General features: G+C 32.4%; 1 protein-coding gene across 1 annotated transcript in view; it reads right to left on the reverse strand.

The window, feature by feature from the left end:
- DMAP1 (DNA methyltransferase 1 associated protein 1) overlaps positions 1-17,074 on the reverse strand; it is a 230,379-nt gene that overhangs the window by 56,602 nt on the left and 156,703 nt on the right. Inside the window, exon 3 of the mRNA XM_089597385.1 lies at positions 12,405-12,561. Within this exon, the coding sequence (XP_089453511.1) occupies positions 12,405-12,561 (157 nt within the window). The remainder of the gene's footprint in view (positions 1-12,404; positions 12,562-17,074) is intronic.

The raw sequence follows: 17,074 nt of genomic DNA on the forward strand, positions 1-17,074 counted from the left end.
TCATGCTGATTTAGTGTGTTTGTTAAAAGCTACGATACCTATCGTTAGTCGGAATTTCAGCTCTTCATATTAATTAGAACGCCATTTATTAAATTTAAAAAAAAAATGGCCAAATTAGCCATTATTTACGATTTGCTAAAAAATGGCTCAACCCATTGAGGTTCAACTCTGCTCCAACATCCATTACTACTATCTCAGTAACAAAGCATGTCTGATAGCCTGGGCCCATTAGCGCACATAAAGTTATGCTATTTTCGTGCTCAATTACTAATTTAGCTTGAGCCGTAGCGAGTAAACAGCACGATCGACAGAAACCTGATTTACTACGACGTGATTTTTATCGTCAGTGGAGCTGTCTTTTACAATAGCTTGCGACCATTTACTTTTTTTGACGTATGTATGACATTAAATGCAATTTACTACGATGCTTATTATGGCATTTGAAAAGACGTCCATTTGACGGACAAATGATGGACATAAAATGCTGCGCAAAATTCCTGTTATTAAATTGCGTTTAATTATGTTATCAATGAGTCTTTTTTTCAAAGATAAGATAAAATACTCTTATTGTTTCCTTCACTCTCTGAAGTATTGACGGAAACCTGCTTGATTTTTATATGTAATTACATGGAAACCTGAACATTCATAGGCAATCCAGAACTTTCGTGCACTTACAGTCACTTATGGCACAACATCAACTCCTAATCTAGCTCTTCAGGTAATCCAGCAACTTGCACAGCATGGTCGAGATATGCATTCAAAAGCGGCCAAAATACTTCAAGATTTGCCCTACGTTGACAATCTGTTTGATCGTTCTGCTAGAATATCGCGGGGCAAGTGGACAGCGAACGACACTAAGCATCTGCATAATCTGGAGGCTTCACTAGGGCTGAATATTCCCGTTAAAGTTAACAAGATAGTTTCTGCTCTTGAACTTAAGGGGGATGGAAGGTCTGATAGTTTTTATTTTTGTATCAAATTAAATTTCTCGGGTTCGGTACCAACTGAAAGTCTTTGATCGCTTCGTCAGCAAAGGAGTATTCTTGGACAAGAAATGACTACTGTGTTATTCTGCAGGATCACTATTTTTCGTTGAAAAAGAGTTGCTTGTTGCTGAAGAAACCACTTTCTAAGCGAAGCCCCTTGGCTTGATTAGCGCCATTTATTGATTAAGCGGAAGTTATTCGAGTTGATGGTCGGTTGCAGGATTTCGAATTAGGGTACAATGAAATGCATCCAGTACCACTGCCTAGAGGATCCATGTTGACGAGGAGAATGGTTAAAGAGGTCCATCGACTTTCTATCTACGGTGGTATTTTACGTATGCTGTTGCATTTCAAGGGATGGGTGTGGATTTCAGCACGGCGCTGAGTCAGTAAAATTTTTTATCATTGCGCACGATGACTACACTATTCACGGACGGTACCCAGCAGGGGATGGCACTAGTATTGCGATATGACCGTCTTTCTGAAAATTGGTCAAGTCAGTCTAATTTCTAACAGTTCACTGACAGCCAATGGCAAGAATTAATTTTCTGTTGCAAAATGATGGTAGTTCTTATTTTGATCAGGTGTTAATAAAATAATATGCATACGTGTATGCATGTAGGTAGGTATCGGGGTTCATGAAAGTTAGTAGAATGTCAGGAATATTTTACAATTATGGTGTGGGGGCAGTGAAGGGGAGGCAGTAAGGGACTGAAGGGGTCTGTGAGAGATTGCGGGGGGTTTGTATGGAATGCTTTACACAAACAACCATGATATTGGTAGGTATATATATGTCTCTCCATAACATATAGTGGGGCTTTTCATGGGGCTGGTCACTATCCCCCTCTCACACGATATTTACTCCACAAAACAATGAAAACTCGCTTTACTTTCTATTCCATACTTTTTCAGTGTGCCCCAAACCAACCCTGCACACGATTTTTCAGAGATATTTAAGCAGAGTGTCGAAATACATATCGAAAGTTAATACCAAAAATATATTTTTACAAAGAGTATAGAGTAAAAATTTGCTTAGGTGTTAAATTTTGCAGCTGTTAAACGTTTTTCATCATACTTGCAAATGTATTTTCCTATTGAATAAAATTTATTGATTTTTATGCGATGACCTTTTCCATGCTATTTCTAAAAGGCTTGAGCCTCAGCTGTCCAATTAAAACATAACAAGGATAAGACATTTTTATTATTATTTTCTTGCAAGTATCTAATTTTTTCTTACCAGCATCTTTGATCTTATTTCATACTAAATATAAAAATTAGTTGGCATACGAAAAGTTCTTATCACGTAAAAAACCAATTAAATAATGTAAAATTAAAGTTAATTCTCAATCTATTGAGAATCAAATTTTTTTTTTAAATAGATTTTAAAGTACAAAATTGCCAAGCTATTTCATTACGTATGTGTCAGAGTCAACCTTAACCACTATTTAAGACGTCTCAAAACAGAGAAACATCTTTCACTAAAGCATGATAAACCAGAAAAAACTAGCAGTAGTTTAGTCAGTTTGATATATTTTGGCGTCCATGAATGAATTTACGGTTAATCTTTTCAAATCTTTCAAATGTCTTCTAATAACTTAATTCGAAAATTCGTCTTTACTTCATGTAATTGACTGCCAGGCTATAATAACGGAGAAAAAAGTTAAAATAATCAACAACTTTGATTTGAAATGATCGCAGTTTTGTATGGAACTCCTTTTTACGTATAGCCTTGTGTCTTACGCTTTTCTAGATTATTAGGTAGTTTGTTCACAAACGATAAGGTTTAAACTTAAACCAAGATGCATGGAAAAAGTATTCAAACTTCACGAATTTTGAATACTCACGTGAAGTACCAGCTATTGTACATATACAAAAATGGATTCGCTCCAAACGCGTGATGACAAAAACATCACATAACCCAAGCTCACTCTTGCTTACTTTAAATTAACGGGAAGATAATGAGTACAATGACTTAACGAATCCATTTCTATAAGTAAACACAAGCTTTCTGTGTGTGGATTTCCCCGCACGAAACGAACGTGCGTGGGAAGTTTTCCATACATCTTCATCCACTCCACAGCCCCTGCTGTTTAAAATTCTTGCAATAGAAAAATTTATTTAAATGTTTTAATCAGATCAATCAACACTTTCATATGTTGCATGATCTATGCTGTAATAGGTTCCTACATGTACTTTTTAACAGTTCAAAATTTTACTATTTAAAAAGTGAGTTTATTTATTAAGAGAAGTACAGATCCCGCTTTTTGTAATATGATTCATATTTCTACTGAAAATTTGCTAACAAATAGTACTTTTATAGCTTCTGAAGGTTTTTTTCCTAAGCCTTCAGAAAAATTAATAAAAAACTTTTATCTGTGTAAAAGAGCACGATTTTTTTTATTATAATTATAATACTTTGTAAAATAAGTCTTATATTTTTGCCATATATCATTGCTTCAAGTGATGTACGAAATTAAAAACTATGCGAAAATTTGTGCTAGCCTCTTCAAAAATTCTGTCGATGTAAATGTCATGAAAAATTGAACCCATAGCGACTGCTGTATCTTTTGACGCTCTGTATTAAATATGGTGATGTGTTTTTAAAATATTTAAATAATGTTGCTTCATGCTGCTTATTTAATAATCGCTTATTTTCTTTAGAAAATTCTTTATTTCATCTGCCTCTATATTCGCTCTGTGCAACACTTTGAATCAGCACCAGAAACGGGAAGAATTGTTCATACTTACTCATTAGAGCACATGTACTTCTTGTAGAAAACATTTTTTTTTTAGCATAAAGTAGTAGAAAAATTACTGTTAGCTCAAAACTTGTTAACAACACTAAAAAAAACTTAACTTAGTTATAAGAGATTGGTTAATGCCTCCAAAAAAATTTAGAAAGCGTCATGGCCCATAAGAAGCTATGTTATTCTTATAAGTAAGTATCGCCGTTTATACCCGTGCAGATGGTGCGGGTTCAGATTGCTGCACGGAGCAAATTGCAGTATTATATTGACGTTTTTTTGCTTCAAATCTCGAGGTTATGATTAAAAATATTATTTCCTAGAATATTTACGATCTTCAATGATTTTAGAAAATAATAATAGATTAATATTAAATTAAAACTAAGATGTTAAGGGCGCCTAGTAAAAGTAGTTAGTCAGATCATCAAAAATCAGAAAGAAAACCTTTTCAAAATGTTGAAAAAAACGAAGTCATAATCGATATCTATCATAATCTATCATAACTCGAAGCAAGAGGAGTTGGTGCGCCAACCAAATACATGTACATCTTTCTTGATTCAACCCAAAAAATATTAGATTGATCAACCTCTGCATACGTGTTAATACTGGGACCTCTAACTATGCAACTCACTGATGGTACTATATTATAAAGCGATAATTTTTTTTAAACTACAAATAGAGCTTAACAAAAATAAATACGGACTGCAATTAAGACTCAACTAATGCATCATTATGTGTTATCATTAAAGATGTTGAACGGAGCGTTAAAAATAAATAATGATACGTACACATATGCTATTTTTAAATTTTATTCCTAAATGGCTAATTATTTTATGAACTGCACAGATTTCATGAAAAATCGATCGACGTCGTTTTGGTTGGCCTGAAACTTTTTTACACGTGCTACATTGAAAACAAGGATATACGTATACATGGGTTTCCGTTTTTTTTTTTTTTTTTTTTTTTTAGAGGGGCTTTATTGTTTTAGAGGAAATTATTTGTTCAAAATAATTTTCAACAATTTTTTCCGAATTTTAGGAAGTTTAAGTATTAGCATTGTGATCTACGTAAAATTTTACATCAAAAGTGCTTTCTTAACAATAAAAAAATGATTTTTACCATTGAAGAAGAACTCAACAAAACTATCACGATACGTAAAATCAGTGAGTCGGTGCAAGGTACACCTTATTTTTATCGTCTGATCATTTTTCTTACTATTTAGGACTATATAACTTTTATTTTGTCCTCATAATTACCCCCCTTCCCATACATATAATTCTTTGCATAAGTCACCTTTGCATAAACATACGTATAATATTTTATGATAGCGCACAACTTTGAACGTTGTGCACTTGGCTCTTTAGATTTATAAAGGGACATAGATAGAGGGTAAAGAAGATGCCCCCTCTAGACTTAAAAGGATGCTGTCCTGTGGATGAGGACTGTATTCATAAAAAGCCTATCCCAGAGCCGCATAGAGTATTTGCCAGACTAGATATATGATGTCCATGGATTATACAGACACAAGAACTGAGCTCATACACACATCCCGCTTACATTGTCAAAACAATGAAGAGAAAGCTGATGATAGAAAGATGTAACGTTTCTTTCTATTCACAATAGACTGCAATAAATTTTGATTTGATAGATTTATATAGGTACCAGCTTGACAGGTTTCCTCCTTATTTTGTGTACAATAGGCGATAAAATATTTAATTTATAAATAATAAATCGATGACGTGAAGTATTCCGCAAGATAAAAAATTTTTTGGTATACTAAGTGGGACTTGGGAGCTAAGTTATTAAACGACAAGTTTTTTGTCACCACACTGTTAGTGTGTTGAGGTACGATTAACTTCATAAATAACATGATCCGAAAAAATTTGTATTACAGATAAACACTCAATTAATTTACATGCCAAATGCAAACAATGATATTATCCATACTGTGATCTGAAATTTGGCACAACGCTTGAAGAGACCTTGAGCTGCAATTTTAAACTATAAAAAACTAAAATCCTTGTTTTTGACAAACAGCCCCATTAACTACGTTGTTAACTCTCAATTTTTGTTTCTTACGAACAAAAACAATTTGTTGTATTTGACTTTGACTGTAAAAAACTACATGCCTTAAAGAAAATTCTATAATTTTTTCAAAGCACATATTTAGTACAGTAATGAGGATGGAAGAGTTAATAGGACCTCTCATACCCCTTTCTATTCACTCACGATAGCGCTAAATATTCTTTAAACACTTGAGAAGACTTTTTGCCTGCACTACATAGAACTACTTTCTGTATGATTAATAAACAGTAGACGTATTAAAAATCTTAACAAAAACAATAGTAAAACTCTTACATTTTTTAATTTTCAAGCAGTTTTCATTTTTCAAATTCTTCCAAAAATCGTTTGAAATACAGTAAAGAATTGAATTTCTTTAAATATGTAAGATTCAAGCAGTTAGAATCCACAGTGTATATACTCTACATGATTTTGTACAAACAATAGGACCTAACATTTTATTCATATCATATTCTTAAGAACTTTTTTATTTACTTTATTTAAAATCTTTTAAGAAAGTCTCAAAGCTTTGGAAAATAAAAATTGTATAAGAAATAAAAGTATTTTCAATACTTTTTTCGATTTTTTAATAGTCGCTAATATACAATATGACAAATAAAGAATTTTTTTTTCTGCTACCAAACACATAGATAATTGTTATTAACTTTGTTATTCAATATAAACTATCCTTCAACTATCCACTTCAATAATTATAAGCAAATTAGTACTACATGGACTATTGAAGAGCCTCTTTACATCCATAAAAGAAATGATCGATATCATTCTAAAAAATTCTAAACTATTTCAAATCTCCACAAGCATTCAGTCTATCCAACATCTTAAAGGCATTGTGTTTCGAAGTATGCAATTTTTGCTCTAACCTACTATTGTAATACATATAAAAATGTCCGCAGACAATTTTTGTTTTTGTGTGAAAAGAATACATAGTACAAGTTTAGGTATTCACATCTAGTAACACATGTTTATGCTAACGCTGTTTCTTACGGTATTTTGTACAGAATTCGGCCTCCAACCGACAGAGAATTGGTTTTAAGTGATCGCTAATAATTAAGTCGGCCAATCCATCGATTTTCTTACAATCAGTTCTACAAAATCACATTCTTTCCTACCAAATAGTTACAAAATATTCTACTAATTTGAATTTTTTTCGAGCCTGCAATCAACAAAAACGCGCATCTCTTGGCTGACGTGATGCCAATACATCACAAATTTTTAGAGCACAAGATTTATAAGTCTTACAAAAGAGATTCTTGTTTTCAAATGTATATACATTAAATGTACAAAGTATTTTATAGTATTTTCCCCAAACCAAAAAGTAAAAAACGTTTGAGTAATCGTTCGCACGTGGGTCAGTCAATTCATTAATTTCTCTTAAGATCGGTATGTTCTACAAAATTACCTTTTTACAACTGATTTACTAGAAATGATCTTCAGAATATAATATCAATTTCAATTATTTCTGAAGCTACAATCAATAAAAACATGCGTACACTCATCTTCTTGCTACCAGTACTCTACAAAATGAATTTTGTAACGCCAAATTTACTACAATTTAGCTACAAAATACTAAATTGATTAGATTTAAGGGTTGAGTATGTGATGAGGCGTGATATACATGCCAGTGTGTAGCTGACTGTTCCTCATTTATTTATTTAATCACACTTTGTGTGTTATACTTACGTAGCACTGTAGGATTTTTTCTGTACGTTTATATCTATATTTGAGACAACTACTCAGCAACAACTCACAAAAAGAAATGTGCTGGAAAAATGTACAACATAATAAAATAATGTCGCAATCAGCTGCTTCACTGAGTTAAAAATTTTTTTTTTTATTGATGCTTTTTCATTGATTTCAAAAATACTATGCTTATTGTTTTTTAAAAATTATACTTTTGTCTCGAGTATCTCATTTTTCTCTTTCTCCAAGAATACAGATCTTATATACGAGCACCTAGGACAAAGTTCTTCATACAAAACTTGGTCACCTTTCTTACTAAATATAATTCGCACTATACAGCAGTTGTCACAAGTACACATCGGCCAGTTTCAGTTGAATAGAAGGATCTTTTATTTTTACTATCTATCTCACTTTGACAGCTTTTCAAAACTATCAGCGACGTTACCGACAAGCTGGCCGGGTATTCGCTTTCCTCAGAAAAAAGGCCTTGCAGGTAGACATTATTCAGAAAATTGCACTAATAAGCTTTAAAAATTTGATTAGTAGTTTTTTCAACGATAGTAATACTGTCAAAAAAACTCGCAAAAAAAATTTCTCGTTATTTTCGACCGAATTCGGAGCCAAAAGTCTGATTATATACAGCTGAAAGGTGAGTACGCTAATAACAAATCTATTAAAAGAGAGCGGCATCGGCTTAGTAGTAAACGTGCTTATTACTAATACAAAGTCGTTCTAGAGGTCTTGGGTTTGATTCCCGGTGAGTGCAGATTTTTTCAAAAACTGTTATCACCGAAAAAAGTTCCTCTGCAACACCAACCTTCTCGCGGCAGGTTTTTCGGCGGAATTTCATTTCAGAGTAATTTCAGGGTTTTGGTTTCAGGTTTTTGCCTAAGCTTACAGGTCTTCGAGCCTGGATAAATGCGAAACAGTGTTAGTGCTATAGGTAGGGCTCAGCGGATCGGATGCGCCAGGAAGGGATGCAGCATTGGTGCAGAGAGTGTCAGCTTAACTGGCACGGTGTTTCACCGGAGACATTCGCACTGTACCCATGGTATGACATGTGTATGATATCAATTAAGGGATTGGTTAATGGGTGTGGCAATACAACTCCACACAGAGATGATGGGTGGGTGATTCTGGTGACTAGGCCAATAGACTGTCACGGTAACCCGGTAAAAAAAAACTAATCTATCGAAATAATTATTTCACTTTAAAAAAAGCATACGAGCTAGGTTGATGTATGACAGATCCAAGTAATGAAATATAAATGTAATAACTTAATAAATTTATAATAGAACCCACTAGGGTTGAACAAGTTAGATTCTAAAGAATCTTGAGTCTTAACATTGTACTTTTATTGTACACGATTTTCACTCGATGAGTACTGATGCAAAGCTAACGTTATAAAATTCGTCAAATAAAGTGTGGGAATATTGATTAATAAACCGAACAAGAAATAATTGTAACAGAAAACTTGTACTTTTTGTAATATGAATAACTTGTTATTTTTTACCGTATGTAATAACTAACTTTTTGAATACTACTGTATCATACTTGACCTTAAGATATCAACTTGAAGCTCATATTGAGAAAGTCCACAAACTACATCAGAATGTAAACTATTGAGAAAATAAAGTTAAAAGTTTTTTTGATTTCTTACTACGTAGTTTTGCACGTATAAAATGAGAAAGTCGAAGCTTTGACGTAGGCTTTTATGATTATTATAAAACAGTTCATATTTTATGATCAAGACAAAAATTTTTTAATTTTTTTGGGTTTAATAGTTAGTATTTTAATACGGAACAAACATTTGAAAAAAGAACATTATTTACCACGTAGTTGTTAGCCAAACAACAATATACTGCTTTGAAATTTACTACCGTTGGTAATGTGTATCCAAAGTTCTTCTGCAAAAGCAGCGAATGCACGTACGATTTAAACTGTTAACAATTTTAAGTCTCTGTGTATTTTGAGATGCATTGATATACAAGCAAATCTACAAAAAATATCTAGTTTTTGTCACCTATTTTAATTAAAAAAAATTTTTTTGAGGCACATCCATGTAACAGGGCTTATTTTATTCGTAATGTCATGTACTATGAGAAAGAATTTTGAACGGTTAAATTGGTATACCATGTACAGATAATAATTTTGAAAAAATATCAACCATGTTCAAACCTTACAACATTCACACTCACCTTCTTATCAACAACAAACTAAATGACGTCGTCTGTTTCAGAAAAGATAAAACGGATAAACTTGAAGAGACAAATCTTGTGTATAATATATTTTACTGTAAAAACTGATCAGCATCACATGTGGGTGGGACAAAGAGAGCAGCAGAGGTCAACATTAACGAACACTAAAACCTAATTACAAAAAAGTAACTATTTTTTAAATGCTTTATATAAAAGTGGACAAGAACAACATCACTAAGAATAAAGATGTACTTTTCTTAAGTCGAGCATATCTTCCTTTACTACGAAAGTTTAAATGTCCCGATCGAGTTCAACGCCCTCGACCGTCTACCTTTGTCGCTTCACCTATATAAGCGCTAGTGTATCGTGTAATTTATCGTTTAAACAGCAACTAGCGAGTCAATATACTTACGAAGTTTTGCGTACCCAAGGTAATAATTTGTACCTTAAAATTTTATTCTTGTGTGTATGAGTTTACGTATATCTCTTATTGTATTTAATAAAAATTGTAGCATAATGAGGCAGACACAAATGGCCAGCGAAACATTGCAACAATAAACCAGCATAAGAAAATTTAAATACACCTTGTATTTATTCATTTCTTGTATCTCGCCCCCAACGGATCACCGATGACTTTCAACTCAAGTCGTCGGAGGGCACTGACCAAATTCAAAGCAGTTACTTATTTGGCACCTTGAGCAGTCTTTGATCAGCTAAGAACTCGATAAACATTTTACTTGTGTAAAAAACTCTAATTGTAGATAAGAACTGTTTAGCACCTTTGAAAAATTCAATAATAGTATCTATAATTTTTTTAGTCCGTACTACGTTTGCTTTGCCATTAATTTCTCCTTTTAGGTACATAATACAATTTTCTTTGCTTTCATACTTATATATATATATATATATATATATATATATATATATATATATATACACATATATATATATATATATATATATATATATATATATATACATACTTATATATATATATATATATATGCATTTTTTTTTATTAATCTTCACATGCAATATGATTCTCAGCTAATCTTCTTATCGTTGCCTTTGATCTGACTTTATTTAAAGGGACTAACGCTTTTTCAATTTCTCTGCTTGTTTCATTATGTGCAGTAGATTCGGTAATGTCATTCATACTTATTTTATTCTCAGCAATACTATTTGTATCAAGATACTCTAGGCATAACTATTCTGATACAAAAATGCTAAACACACAGATATGAGACTCATTCATAGAGATTTCCGATAACTCTTTTTCCAACATAGAAAAACTATATTTACTTTTTCTATTCTGTTATTTTACTTTTAAAAGTGGGGGTAAATCACAAAACCCTAAAATAATCTTAAACAGTTCATTAGTAAGAAAAAGTTGTATAGCTGCAAGTAAGAAATACCTAGAATCAAACCCTGACAGTTGCGTCGAGCAACGACAGAAGATGAAGAATCTATCGCTTGCCTTCGAATTATGTATATGCTAAAACACACTTTTTCATTTTTCATAGCAATTGGTAAACTGTCTTTACCCACTTTAAATTGTCCAGTTTCAAGATTAAAGAAAAGAAAAGCAATATCATCGGTACTATATAAAGCACTATCTGAGGTTTCAGTAATGAAATTAGTTTGTGTAACACTGCCAAAAAGTGCTACAATACAGAAATACGTTTTTTCTTTAAATTTTTCTTTTCTGTTTAGCAGTTTTTTTGTGCAGCATTACGTTTCCTTGTAACTTTCTGTTCTTGTTGTTTATCTTTTTACTTTATTTTCACAGCTTTCACATCCATTTTATTTATATACTGAACTAAATTACTCCTATAATTTATTCACACTTCATCCATAGTATCGACAAAAAACCCTTCCCCACGATTCTTGTGGAAAATTGTAACAGCAAATCTAAAATCAAACAATTCCATTTTACTGTATAATTTTCATTTTGGACAGCGACTGTTCATGCTGTGATTTAAGCTTTCATTAGCTTGAGAAGAATATGCAAATAAATATTCAACAGCATTATTTGAAAGCTTCTCAAAAAGCTCTTTCATACTATCAAATATCTCTTTTTCAAAATGACGATTATCATCATAATGATCATCGTTAATACTCTTTATCTCGCTTACAAGAACAGAAAGAGCGAATTATCATGATCGTCAAAAACCTGGTAAGGCACATTTTTTTAGAGATTTTTACGTTTCTTTAGTACTTCTGGCATTATTTTTTATCGTAGTCACGAAAGTACTTTTCAAGTAAGCGATTGCATAGTGAGATAGTTCTCTGTCTGAATCTAAAGCTTTGTTTTCACGAAAAAGATACAATATATTGCCAACACCTTACTTCATGTGATTCATATCAGATTTTTTCAGTATAATATGATAACAAGTGGTAATGCTACTAATATTTGCTCGCTCACGTCTCTCCCTTACTAAAACACATACCTCACAACCTGTGAAAGTCCTCAAACATTAACTGTAAATGAATTTTTTTTATGCACTTTCTTAATACGTTATGAGATGCATAGTTTTGTGATCTTACAATAAATATATAAAAAATATTGCTATTACTAACGAACCATAATAAACAAATAATATTTATTAAAACACAAGTGCAGGCAGATAAATACGTAACTTTTGAGTGCCTCACATTCAAACCTAACACATAAATATCAATAACATTATTTAAAATAACATAACTATTCTTACCAAGTTTCATGTCGGACAAAGTTTGTTCAATTCCTTTAATTTTTTTTTGTCCTAAGCTACTAGGTAATTTTATTTTTTGGGAACGCAGGCATACTCCACTGTTTTTAAAATCCGGAAATTTAATACTAGTTGGTTCCACAGCATACAATTTTATAGCCTGTAAGAAATAATATAGTACTATAATGCACACTTGGATTTACTGAAAAATTTTAGAAATATATCTTTACATCTATGTCGTAACAGTGGATTCTTTGAATATAAATATTTAGCAGCTTTTTACTTTCATTAAAATGGAGTAATAGATAAAAATAAAATCAAAATACAATAAAATGTATGAATAAACACAGTATGATAAATTTGATATTATTTTTTTTTTCTATCATCGAGGCAACAGTATTTACATCACTGAATAATTACAATTGAAAAAAAATACAAGTTAAAAAGTTTTTATGTACAGGTCATAAAAATTGTATACAGGTAGTATTTTTTTCGTAAGCTCTTAAGCATTAAAACAATATTTAGTATTTGTTCTACAGACTACAAGAAAATGCTGAAAAAGTTTTTTTAATCATTTAGGGATATAAAAATCGAACAGTTGAAGTTCAGCACAATATCGGCTGATTAACTGCACGGTAACTTTTTTTCTAATCCGTTGTCTTTAATTGTAATAAAAAGTACTTAATAAAAAAGATAGCATAAGTGAACATAGTTTCAATATTTTTTAGGTTGAAAACAAAAACTTTTTTTTTGAGATTCAATACATTTTTGTTCTCTTTTTCATCAAACAGTGATAAGCTCTAATTATAAAACAAATAACCATAAAATTGTTTAAATGTACCCCATTAGAAATCTTATACGTATACATTTGTCTTTCGTTGATTTTATCATTTTATGAAGCTTCCTGATACAACATCCTACTTCAGAGAATTTTCCATAACAAATGATTCTCTAACATAATGAAAAGACAGATATAGTTTGTATGATATATTTTTTGGAATCAAACGCAATGATTTTTCAGATTTTTAAACACAAAATATACTTCATACATAATAAGACGCAAAAATTTGATTTTCCAAAAACTTTTTTTTTAATTGACGTATAAAAAAAAATAATTCTCTGAAATAACATTTACTTGTATCGGCATAAGGTATCCATGAAGAAAAAAAGGCAAAAAATCAATCTAGGCAATCGTAAGATCTGACTGATTACACACACAAGCTTGTGCGCGCTCGCAAATTCATACAGAGAGATGGATAGATATTTGTTGATTTCACGCCAAAGATCAGAGTCCATATGGCAAATTTCAATTCGTTCATTTCTAATGTTACTATAATAAAAAAAATATATAAGATTAATTAGTCACAAAGATTTACCGCTTACAGTTCTTGGAATATTTTAAGCGCTTAAAGCTTAGTGCTGAGTGCTCGCTCGTCGTACGCTCAATAACAATAAGTTAACGATAAAATAAGGCGATAATAGAAGAATGGTAGGTACAAAAATTTATAATACTGAAAAATACAAACAATAGAGTAACACTAAGGTACCTCAAATAAACAAGTAAATAGTCACAAAAAAATAAACAATTATATATAGCCTCTTTGAAGCCTGACAGTAAATCGATCTGATGTATGTTGCAAGGAATCTAATCCCAGAAGCGCAATGTAGAGAGCACAAAGGACCGGTAATATTACAATATGATAATACAAGCCATCGGACAAATAAATGACGACGCTGCCCGCCTAGTTGATCAACGCAACTCATCATTGACTACAAACATTTCAGCCAAGTAGCCCGGTCTGCCGGTCCACAAAACTCGGTACATCTGCAGTGTGGAAAAATATTTCCTGCGCAGTTCTACTGTCAACCAACCTAATCGACTACAGTACGGAGCTATTTCCGCATCTCGTCTCAGTCTGAAAACATATCGCACCACTCTATTACAGAGGCGATGGAGTTTAGTCTCTAAATATTCCGAGAGATCCAAATAAACTAGACACGCATAATCCAGATGCGGAAGCAGCAAGGTTGAGGCCAGCATACGTCGGAGTCCAACTGAAAGAGCATCGCTCGTAAAGCGCAGCCTTTGAAGCACCCCATAGATGCGAGAGCTGATCTGAGACACTTGACCGTTCCACGATAGGTCCTCCAACAACTCAACGCCCAAGCTTCTCACCGAGGACACAAAATAGACGGGCTCATCCTCAACTATAATTTGGGGTAAGGCCTACTTATCAAGGCACATATGAGGCTGGGTCGAGGCAAAGATGATTGCCTTTGTCTTGCTAGGCTGCAGCCGCAACCAGCTCTCACGCGTCCACTCCTCAACAGCAACCACATCCCGATTAATAAAGCCAATTACCACTGGGAGATCATATGGGGACACATGAGTTACTTTTCTGAAAATCATTAGTAAATAACAGGGCATGGCTTTACCGTAAACACGCGATTACAGAATCTATAAAAGCCAAGAAAAGTACCGGACTAGCTAAAAAACCCTACGGAACACCCGATGTGAATGGCACGGCCTCCGTGAGGCTACCGTCCAGCATTAATACTTCTTATGATCTGCTAGACAAATAAGAGTGCAGCCATCTCAAAGCGTCATCTTAAAATAAGTAATTTATACGCAGGCGTTTTAACATCACATAATGGTTTATTGTGTCGAATGCATGTCTGAAATCAAAAAAAGACAGAGACTCTAACGTGTCCCCTTTCAATTGAGTCCCTGACATTATCCGTCAACTTGAGGAGCGCTGTTTGCGTGCTAAAATCACAGTGAAAATCTGACTGAGACGGCGATAACAGACTTTTTTTTAAAAACAAGTCTTATATTTGCCTGGCAATAAGATGGTCCAAGATTTTAGAAAAATGTGGTAAATTCGCCACAGGACGGGTATAACAGGGCTCCAGAGGACTCTGTACCTTCATGAGCGCAGTCCATCAAAGATCTTGCACACTCTCACTTTTGTAACTAAAAATACAATTTCATTTTTAATAGATATAACGATACAAAAATGTTTGATGTACAAATAATTTAGTAGGTATAGAACAAGATCAATAAAATCACAAACTGAAAGAAATAAGAGTATAGATTAACTACTTATTGAGTTTACTGAGTCGCGCACTTATATACAAAATGAGAATCTCTTAAGCCGAAGCTAAAGGAGCAACGGCAAAGATGAATTGCATTGCACATTTTATGTGTAAGCAGAGTCAACGGCTGGATTCACCGTCTTATTTAATTTCATTTCATCACACGAAAAAAACTATGGGTCGCGAGATCCACGACAGAAGCAAAGCTTCATTGAGGTTTTTTATTAAAAAACTCGTTCTTAAAATTATATAATTTTTTTGTAATTGTTTATAAACATTACTTTACTTGAAAATTACAAAATTTATTAATGCTCATTCATTATTTTGATTTGGCTTTCAACAGTAACAACTATGGGCTTAGGGTTCGAAAAATATAAAATATAATACAATAATTCAACTTTATATAAATAACGAGCAAAGACGGCGTCGATAATTGTTCCATATTTAGTGGTCGATTGCAAGGGTTTATTAATCATATTTCAGTTGAATTTTTGAAGTTGGGTCAAGCCCAACTTGGCTGCCAAGATCTCAATATTAGTCCAAGCTTAGCAGTGAACTGCTTTTCAGCAAATTTCGAAAAACTGAAGACATACAGTTAAAATTATCTAGTTTCCAACGAAATCTTTATAGTTAAAGGTCTTCTGAAATCACGTTAGACAAATTATTTTAACAATCCAGTTTTTACAAGACATTTTGCTTATGCACGATGGACAAGATATATTATTATATCTTGGGTATATTATTAGCGCTGACTGAGCAATTTACCTTTAAATTTACCATGAATTTTAAATCCATGGGAATTAACCAAAGTGCTCCCACTTAATATGGTACCTTCGTTATAAGCCTTTTAGGGAAAAAATAAGTTTTTGTAAGTTTAAACTTCTTTTGTCTTATAACTTGATTTAATTTACATTGAACACAGTTATATTGGAAACGCAAAAAATTTTTTTTGATTGAGAAAATTTTAAGTGATTTTCTGGAATAAATAATAAAATAAACCTTTGATTATGCAATTGTTTCATACATATTCAGCTTAACTTTTTTCAAATGCAAAATCCATGTAATAGCCGATTAAAAGGTAAAAATAGTTTAATATAAGTACATATGTAATGGTTTCTAAATAAGTATCGCAAATTTTGTATTGTTCTGGAAATCATTTGTTCTTTCATGAATATCTGTTATCTTTTTTAAAGTAACTCCCCCTTGATGTGATGAATCTATACCTACATTTTTCGTATCCTTAAAGCGTATGAAAAAACTTGTTTACTGTAATGTTATTTAGCTTCCATTTCGATAAAGTATTCATCTTTTTTATCGTGTGGTAGCGTCATATTTTTACAGGCCCCTTAAGTTTTAGGACCAGAAAAAAATTACAATGGGTCAAATTTGTGGAATTCAATAACTAAAGCAGCATCACTAAATTGTTTTCAACCGACAATTGATAATTTTCGGACAAGTAACGATAATAGACAGGATACCTGAATACATATTATGTTCAGTTTTTTACTTGTTAACGTCTATTTTGATCCTCAAAAGATCTGCGAAGTATATTTTTTTTTATGTTTTATACTTTTTTT

This window comes from Copidosoma floridanum, unplaced genomic scaffold (genome assembly GCF_036245765.1).
Source record: "Copidosoma floridanum isolate Cflo_tuat_1 unplaced genomic scaffold, Cflo_Japanese_pri ptg000004l, whole genome shotgun sequence".
NCBI classification, from domain to species: Eukaryota; Metazoa; Arthropoda; class Insecta; order Hymenoptera; family Encyrtidae; genus Copidosoma; species Copidosoma floridanum.